At 42.1% G+C, this 9,392-nt stretch overlaps 1 protein-coding gene across 23 annotated transcripts in view; it reads right to left on the bottom strand.

The window, feature by feature from the left end:
- Positions 1 to 4,143: 4,143 nt before the first annotated feature.
- The window catches only part of DLG2 (discs large MAGUK scaffold protein 2), a 984,895-nt gene continuing 979,646 nt past the window's right edge, over positions 4,144 to 9,392 (bottom strand). For all 23 annotated transcript variants that reach the window (XM_063148780.1, XM_063148803.1, XM_063148779.1 and 20 more), the window contains one exon: positions 4,144 to 9,331. In XM_063148780.1, coding sequence (XP_063004850.1) covers positions 9,225 to 9,331 — 107 coding nt within the window. In that variant the 3' untranslated portion in view covers positions 4,144 to 9,224. The remainder of the gene's footprint in view (positions 9,332 to 9,392) is intronic.

Genomic DNA, 9,392 nt, shown 5'->3' with positions numbered 1-9,392 from the left:
TGTGTCCCTGGATGCTCTGTCTGAGCCCGTGTGTGTCTGTGTGTATGGAGAAGAACAAGTCTGCAGCCACTCTGCAGAGTCTGTGGAGCTGGATTAAGGTGATGGGCTGGGACACGTGTGTGGAGGGGCCTTTCAGAATGCATTTGTGGGCACTGAGATGATGCCTTGGGCTGTGTGGGTCTCTCTCAGGCACTCATCGTTCTGTGGGGCCTCAACTCTTGCTTGAAGGAAGGCAGTTGCTGTATTTATGGCAGAAATGTGTGGCCACTGGGGATTTGTCTCCATGAGCAAAGGCTCAATTAGCAACTGGCTTCTTTTACGGGACTATGAATTACTGCTTTCCTGGTCCCTAGTGTTTTACTCCAGGTTATCCAATGCATTGAAATTGGTATTTTCCCTGTGTAACTATGCTCAGAGACCTGTTAGTCTCCATCTGTAACTTTGCTGGTTAATGGAGTGAAGCAGGCACTAAATAATGTGAGACCTTCCCACTCCCACACCTCTCCATTAGCTCTGTCTTGGGCCCATGGCCTCACTTACACACCTGCTATAGCTGTCTAAATGACCACCCCTTTTCCACCCCAAATCCAGCCAGCTGAGTAAGGCATGATCCATTTGCCTCACATCTACAGACTGTACCTGCTCCCCAAATTCAGTTACCCCATGGACTATGCTCAGGCAAACATCTAAGCTCAATTAATTGGAAATGGCCTTCTGCTAATCCCCTTGGAGCTGGGGATCAGCAGGGCTTTTCCCTGTTTAGCAGACACAGTCTCAGAATAGTGTTTTCCTTCTCATTTGGTATCTCTAAAATAGGATGATGAGGTGTCTGTTGAGAAAAGAGGCTCTGGATATGCTGCCTGTGAGATTTCATTGTAAGCTGATGAGCATACTTACCTACAGCAAATGCCAGTGCTGTTAAAGAAGGATTATATGCTTGATGAGGAGTTAATAGCTTAGAAAATATTTGCCTAATATTTTACTGGAGATGTATTGCCATTAATGAGCAACTGACTCCCAGCGAATCACATCCAGGCAAGCAGAGTACAGCCAATAAATACACCATCAGCGGAGGAAAAATGGTGCTTTGTGACTCCTGCATCCTACAACTCCTGTCCAAAACCTCCATTTCAGATGACAGGAGTGTGAGACAAGCATTTGCCCTCAGACCCTTCAGATTTTTTCTGAGAGTCATCAGGCTGACAGTGTTCAAAATACTGTTTGTTAAAAAAATAAGAGAAAGGAATGGATGTTTGACATAGGTTTTATCCTTGCAGTAGTTAAATATGCTGATGGCTGGTACAATTTTGCCCTGTGCTTTGATTTGAAGGTAATGAACAGGCCCTGATAAGCTTTAACTGCAGATGGCACAATGGCAACACCCTTTCTTGGGAAAAAGAAAGAAGCAAGAGGACCTTAAAGAAAATGTTTCCTTGGAGTCCAGCATGAGTTTTGCTCAGAACAGTTCTTTTGGAGCAGGCAAGTCAGGCAGAGGTCACACAGGGTTTGGTGGTGCCACTGATGAGTTTCTGCTTCAGACTGGGATTTCATATGACCTGTTAGGAAAGGATTTTACTCCAGATTCCCAACATTTCATACTTCTCTTACATATTTAATGCCCATCCCAGAGTTTTGCAGCTCAAAGACATCTTCAAATTGCCATTTATAGCTGATGCCCCATTTCATTCCTTTATTTTACTGCAAGGCAAAGCCTTTGGCAGTGTCAGTGAGTCCCTATCAGAAGGGAAGCCAGAAGAGGCTGCAGTGAAAGCTCTTTGTCCATACACTCCAGAGGAAGCCCTCAGGCTATTTGCTTGCCCTGAGACACTAGTTAATCAGTTGGTATAGTGCAGGGGCCAGCTGTGTATTGGCCTTCTACTGATGCTATAACAACTGTTATAATATGTTAGACCTAATTAATTTTCCCTGGTTGCCACCACCTGGTTCTGCTTAGATCAAGCAATAATGAGTAGCTGACAGTAGTTAATGAGCTTCTGCAGCAAGCAATTAATTTTTTTCACTGACTAAAATGACTTATTTCTTCTGGGCATGGCTCTCTCCCTCCCTGGGATATTTGGCACCATCAATCAGCTCTCCATTGGGTCAGGCAGGATCCATCTCCATCAGAAAGAGCCTGCAGCAGTGGGTGCTGTCCAGAACTGCCCTCCTCCACCGAGCAGGGGAGCTGTGCTTTTGTCCACAGCTTTCCACACTGGTCTGCAGACCAGTTCAGCTCTTTTACTGGTGACATGCCCAGCCAGCCAACCCAAGCAGTCCATGCTCTGCAGCCGTGGTGTCACCTTCCTTGCAGTGATGGGTTTGTGATGGTGCTTTTGGTGAGTCCTGCTCTGGCAGGGCTACTCTGGTAGGTCTTCCTCAGTTGTCCAATAGAATCATGGAATGGTTTGGAATGGAAGGGACTTTAAGATCATCCAGTTCCAATCCCATTACCATAGGCAGGGACTCCTTCCACTAGACCAGGTTGTTGAGAGCCCCATCCAACCTGGCCTTGAATACTTTCAGGGACGGAATTTTCGATAACAAAGATTTTGGTATGGATTGCTCATGGGGAAGAGGATCTGCTCTGTGAACTGTATCACCATTTTCCTGCTTTCCCACAGGTGCTTTAGGTGTCATTGTCTTGCATTGTGCCAGCTATAAAGTGCTCTAATTAAAGTGAAATGAATAACTTGCTTATGCTAGATAGACACCTAAATTCTTCTGAAAATCATGGTGAAGTAACTTCCTTAAAACGGATCTGGCACTTGGAGGTATCTGTACAGCAGAAGTATCTGTACTGCTCACCTACCTTGTAGCTTTGGTCCCAGATAATTATCCAAACTGACAGATAGTGTCTTTCAAACCACAGGTTTGTCCAATGGACAACTGGATCCAGATACTTGGCTGTCTGTGTGAAGGAACCATTAAAATGCAGTGGGAAAAATGAGAAAATGTGACCATTAGGGACATACTCTATGCCTGGCCAAGGCAAAAGCCTGGTAAAGTTTGCCACCCCTGTCTGAATTGATCATCACAGCATGTCTAGCTTCCTACAATTTTAAGTACTTTCTGTCTCCAATTCACTTTATAAAGATTGTTTTCTAAGTTTCCCTTGTTTCTGCGGAATGTAGTCTGGGGAATTGGCTCAGGTTGACCTAGAGAGAGGATGAAGAAGAAAGTACTTTAATAAGAGATCCTGCTCAATGTCAATTGCTTGGATTCTCTCCCTCTTTTGAATCTATTGGAGAAATCTAAAACATCCCAATGAATGTTTAGATGATTAGCCATCCCTGTGATCACACATGTAAAACCCCGTGGACAGAGTTTTTTCCCTGTAGTCTCAGTTGTGGCTCCCAGAGCCATATGGAGGCTCTGTGGTCCTCTGCAGACAGCAGATAGTGCTGTCTGTGTCAAAAGCAGCGTCCCCATACTGTTACCGCTCTGCTGGGGACTGACAATGTTCACATGGCCTCCCTGGAGCCCATGAACCATCTGCAAAGATATTCCTGGAATGGCCAAACCCCAAGGTTCTTGAGCTGTTGGGATCCCATAGCACAAATGAGTTTATGCTCCACTAAGCTGCTTAGAAGCAGTTATAATGCAATTATTACAGTCCTTTTCCCCATGGCTCTGCAGCAGTGTCATAAACATGGAATGATTATTTAATTATAAAAAATATTCTGGTAATTATTCATCAAGATGCTGATGATACTGAATTCACAGCAGAACTGTGGTAGGGAGAAAGTGGCTGTACTTCACCAGAATGAATCTTCTTGGTGGCAACTTCCACATCAATGTGAAGTAAAAAGGAAATAAAAAGGGCAAGAAGGAAAAAGGTGTCCTATTCTTAGTCATTTGTGAAACCATCCTCCTAATTCCAGACTTGTGTCAGTCTTGTGTGATAGATGTGATAGAATCTTAAGACAAAATAAAAGCATATTTCTCTTTTACTATTCTGCTCCAAGGAAAAAAGACAAATTATGCCTTGTGAAGAAGCAATTTGCTATAAAGTGTAAAAATGCTTTAATATTAATATTTTATAATAAAATTCATGACATATTTATAAACACTCTATCAAGCATTTACAACTCAACCACAGCTGAGAGCTTGGACTGGAATAAATAAGCAAGGACACAGCTAGTATGAAATATACAGCTTAATTTTTATAATTGTGTGTGCTTTATTCTTTACACAAATGGAATGGATGCGCAGAGTATTTACACATAACAGGAGTGTAAGCTGGACAGGGTGTTTTGTAAACTCCAGTTCAGATTCTGAGTACCCCACACTACAGCCGGACTGAGAAACATCCTGCTAAAGAGACGCACGCCGGACATTGTGCTGGAGGGAGCAGCTTGCTGCACTCAGAAATTCAAACTGGCCAATTCAAATTTAGGAGCACAAATCCAGAAATTAAAAGGCTATCCCACTAAGAGCCAACAGTGTTGCCATTTTTTTTCCCTTTTTTTTTATGCTTTTCCCCCCTGCACCAAAGACCTTGCTAGGATGCTGGCTCTCAAGCCCAGAAATGCTGTTTTACATCAGGGCAAGTTGCCTGTGCTGTAGGGCCAGAAGGTGTAAGCTGCTAATGTGGTGTGAGAGATGATGGATCGCCTCTGGTGCTTTTCACCTTAAAGGCAGGGTCTCAGAAAGGGCCAATGAAGTGGTAGTTCTATAGCTCTTGGTGAGATGTCAGTGCAGCCGAAGCCTTCTGCAAATCCATTTGGCCCTTGGGGTCTTTTTGTTAGCAATTTCACAGCACTGGCCTCAAAAGGATCTTGGTCCATGAGTTGGCCCTCTGGATGTGACAGTAAAATAAGCAGTAAATAATGATGGAAAGTGCTGAGCCACTGTTTAATCAGGTGGCCTTGGTGTTTTACAAAGATGCAAAAAAATCAGTGTGATGAGGAGGGTGGATGTTTAACTTCAGGTGGTATAAATGGGATGGACTCCATTGAAATCAGAGGAGTGACTGTGACTTCCAGCAGCTGAGGATCTAGGCCAGCTATATGCTGGATAGATTTTATATTATCTGTTGTTAGCTTTGATGCTGATTTGTGTCCTAGAATGCAAACTTTCTTTTTTTAGCATAATTACCTCATCCTTTTTCCTGAACCAATTGACAAAATGTCTGATTTTTAATGGGAAAGAAAAAAGTTTATTCCACCAAGGAAGGGGCTTGAATGCAGTTGCACAGTGTACCACATGCATAACATGACAGGCAAAATGTTCAAGAGGGAAAATATTGAGATTAAAAGCTGTGAAAGATAAAAGACCACTTTCTGTGAACATGGCAGATATTATGGCTTTAAATCTGCATCTGAAAAAGGAGGTTGATACTTTTCCTCAACACAGGAGGACATATATCCTCAACACAGGAGGATATATATATGTATACCTACAAATATCCTCATGTGTTTTCACTCACTAAATCCTCTGCTCAGGGATACAATTTGAAAAACAAAAACTAAAATATAAGAAAACCAAAACAAAAATACAATTTGACTGGGTGCTGATGAGCAAGTAACAGTGAAGGTGTAATGCCAACAATTTCTCCATAGAAAACTAATGTAAATAGGTAGGTGGATCTTGTGTACCTAGGACACTGTTGCTGGCTCGTAGTGGTTATTAGCTCAGGTACCACACTGCTCTCCAGGAAGAGGATTTGTAATTTCAGTGCAATGGAGAGATTTCTTGTCCTTGACTTTCACCGAGTGGTTCTTAGGACCCTATCCACACCGGAGCATCAAACCATGCTAGCTACAAACACAATTACATCACAGAATATTGATCTAGAAACAGCCTTTACTACCAAAGAAATTACAAAGCGCTAGCATGGACAGGGTACCTCTGTAGGAGGGGGGATTAAGCAAGAAAGAGGCTCTTCCACTGGTCGATGGTCAGACCGTAAGATCAGTAAAGAAGCGCCATTCCACTGAGCCCTGTTAGCAAGCTCTCAATGAGTCAGTGCATGGAAGATTTTTTATTTTTTTTGTTTGTGGCAAGGAAAAATAATTCATTTGTAATATTGCACATCTGCACAAAGCTAGCAAGATGTAATTGTGATCATTCATGGGTGGACAAAAAGCTGTGATAATTTTGATTCTGCTTAGACCCTATGGTGCTACACACTGTGCCAGAACATGAGATATAGCACCAGGGGTGTGATCTGGCACTTTTCCTAAAGGGTCCAGCATTTGCATTGGTCTCATGGTTAGACGCTCCCAAGTCTTTAACACGGACAGAAAAGGAATCTGATTATGCTAAGCTGTGTTAGCACCAATATGGAGTCAGGCGCCAATTGCTGTGGGTTGTGAGTTTGGACTTCTTTTTCACCAGATGTAATTTTGCATGAGTCTTATGCTTTTCTTCCTCCTCCCACTACCACCCAGTATGATCTGAACAGCTGCAATGCAAAATGGACTGCAGCTCTTAGGATGCTGCGACATGGAACGCAAAACATCAACACACAAAACAAATGGGAGTACAAGTCCTAAGGGAAATAAGACCTCTCACTGATTCTCTTGACGATTTGTTTTTAAATATACGTTTTATTTAAAAAAAAAAAAAGAAGAAGTGCAATGTCAACTCTAAAATGGAAGCACAAACAACAGACAGGGAAAAATAAATAATGTAACTACAGTAACCAAGGACTGATGGAAAAATTGATTGTACTCAGCCGTAGTGTTACTGTTCACTGTAAAGCACAGCACATGACAAAGCAAAACAGTTACTAGTAGGATAGTACCATAAAAGGCTGCATGCTGAACTAAGAAACAAAGAAGCAGATGTGATTGATTGCTTAAAAACAGAGCTGAAAATTAGAATGAAGTTCCTGCTTTAGGATACTTAGTTTTTCAGGTCTGGTGGACTATTTCCCAACCTGGGGCAATAGTATTTTGCCAGCATGGAAAAATCCATGGCTTCCAAAGATCTGGGGTCACTCTGTGGACTTCTGCATAATTATCCAAAATCAAAGCATTCATTAATTAATATTAAAAAAAAAAAAAAGGTTTATAGCCCTTCTGGTTACAAAGCTCTTCTGGAGACTTAACTGAAACCCTTGTTTATAAAGCTGCGCTGACCAGGCAGGAAAAATAGTTAAAGAAGTGTGAACTTCTCGGAGTTACCATAGTTGGGCAGTAAGCGTGAGAGGCCTGCTCAAGAGCCAGTAAAATGCCCGTGTTTTTAACCCTGTCACTGCTGGTGGCTTTTGCAAACATCCAGCTCGTCGCGCTGTCCGCGGAAGGCGCTGGGAAGCCCTGTCAGCCGGACAGGGTGTACAAGTGTAAGCTTCAGGCAGACAAGGGCCAGAGGAGTCTATTTAGCATTTGCCCTGAAGACATCCGTAAGCATTAGGGCTGCTGTAGCCACCAGCTATAAGCAATGCACTCCTGCAGTGCAGCAGAGGCAGGAGTGTGGGTTTTGTAGAGAACATGGTCCAGCAGCAGCAAAGGCAATTCAGTTTTACTGTCATAGCATCTGTTGCAGTTGTCCCCTTGTAAGTCAGTGAGGAATGGCATCACTATACAGAAGAAGGGCAATGTGAAATGAGAAAAAAAATGCCTCCTTCTCCCCTTCTGTACACCCCAGACTGCAATTCCACAGACTTTCCCCAAATCCCTCACAAATGTCTATTGCCTCAGTTTTTGATTTTAAGACCCTTGTTGACTGTGAAATGAATGAAGATACAAGTAAGTTGGCGACCTGCCTGCAAAGAGAGGAAAGATCAAATGCTTTTGTTATTTCCCTGAGGGAAACAGGAAGAGTCATAAAACATTTGGGGATTAAGGGTGCCTCCTTCCTACAAGAGAAATTATTAGCTGTGTTTAAGCACTGACATTTTGCTTCTGAATAGTTGTCCCTCTCAAAAATGCATTATCCTTTTTTGTTCAGAAAATTCCTACAGGGCAGTGAGTTCAAGAGATCTTTCCACAGGAGTTCATAATGATTAAACAGAGGCAAGGAAGAGGATTAAATTGAATGAAAAAAAATATGACAACTACTCTTTAAGGAATTTTCTTGCTTGTCATTAATGATAGAGAATCTGTTACGGAAGAGGTATAATGCAACTTGATGGTCCTCTTTACATTTGACAGTCGCACAAGGGTGTAAATATTTAATCTTTCAATTAATTAATCTTTACAAAATATCTTCACAAAAACATTTTACCTATAGAAATTAGTTTCTATACATCAATATATTTTTATTTTTATAAATTATTCCATCTTTAAGTGCCTTCTATCAATATAAATGATAAAATAGACAATCAAAAATTTTAAAGCTTTTCCCAGTTGTATCCCTCCTTGTTAACATAGGTGCTGTGAATCCTCATACATGTGTCTGTCTGCATGGGAATGTGTTTGAGTGCACATGTGTGTGGCGCGAAATGCTTCCATCCTCTCCCACCCCTAAACAACATCAAAATAAACCATATTGTTGGTAGTTCCTGATGAAATAGTGCTTCCAAAGGGGGAAAAAAAAAAGTTTGACTTGGTTTCAGAAATCAAAAGATGTGCATAGTTACCAAAGTCGAGGTGTACCAACTACAAATGTGCAATGACAAGCTTGGAACAGGACCCACCTCCCAGTCAGGTCACAGAGTGTCCCCAGAGTGACCTCAGTAGGAAGTGGACCAAAGTGAGCTTGATTTTGCAAGGTGCATGTGGCCCTGATCTAGCAAAAATGTTTAAGTCTGTGCCTAGCTTTGAGCACGGGAACAGTCCTGCTGAACTGGTGGGACTGATCGGCATAGGGAAGGGTCACAGGAGACTCTGAGTCAACAGGCTACTCACATGTAGGAATTGGGGTCAAGTGCTGAGCGCCTTGCAGGATCAAGCCCTCTGTGAGGTTCAAGAGCTGGGAACTTCTCTAAAGCAATCAACACACTGAGCTCAGCCATTGAAATTGATCAAAATGTCCGCGTGGGCACAGGAGGTGGCTTAGCTCCCCTTGACAGAGGGTCTCCACGTCAAAAGTTTATACCTACAACTCGTGCTCTGAGCACACAACAGATTTGCTTTACATGGTAGAAGTCTTTTTGTTCCTACCCTTTGACCCATCAGTGTCCTTCATGGCTTCAAACACTTTGTGTTGTACATTCATCAAAATTCACATTGACTGCAAAGAACATAAATGCAACAAAAAAAGGAAAGCCTCCAAATAGTATATTATAGTTTTCTTCTAAATATTCTCCCGTCGTAATCAGAGGTGCAGTGGCTAATTTATAATTTTTCCTTTGAAGGAATCCAGATGAAAGGCCCAGATTGTTCTTCAATTACAAGTTTGCATTGATTATATATATCTTCTAAGCTATCTCCTTGGACAATAGCTGCAGTAGAGAAAACATATCAATATTTCTTTTAATTGATAGATACAGCATCCAGTGTCAG

Source organism: Melospiza melodia, chromosome 2 (assembly GCF_035770615.1).
Source record: "Melospiza melodia melodia isolate bMelMel2 chromosome 2, bMelMel2.pri, whole genome shotgun sequence".
Taxonomy (NCBI): domain Eukaryota; kingdom Metazoa; phylum Chordata; class Aves; order Passeriformes; family Passerellidae; genus Melospiza; species Melospiza melodia.
The sequence above is the reverse complement of the archived record's forward strand: the minus strand, read 5'-3'. Positions and strand labels throughout refer to the sequence as shown.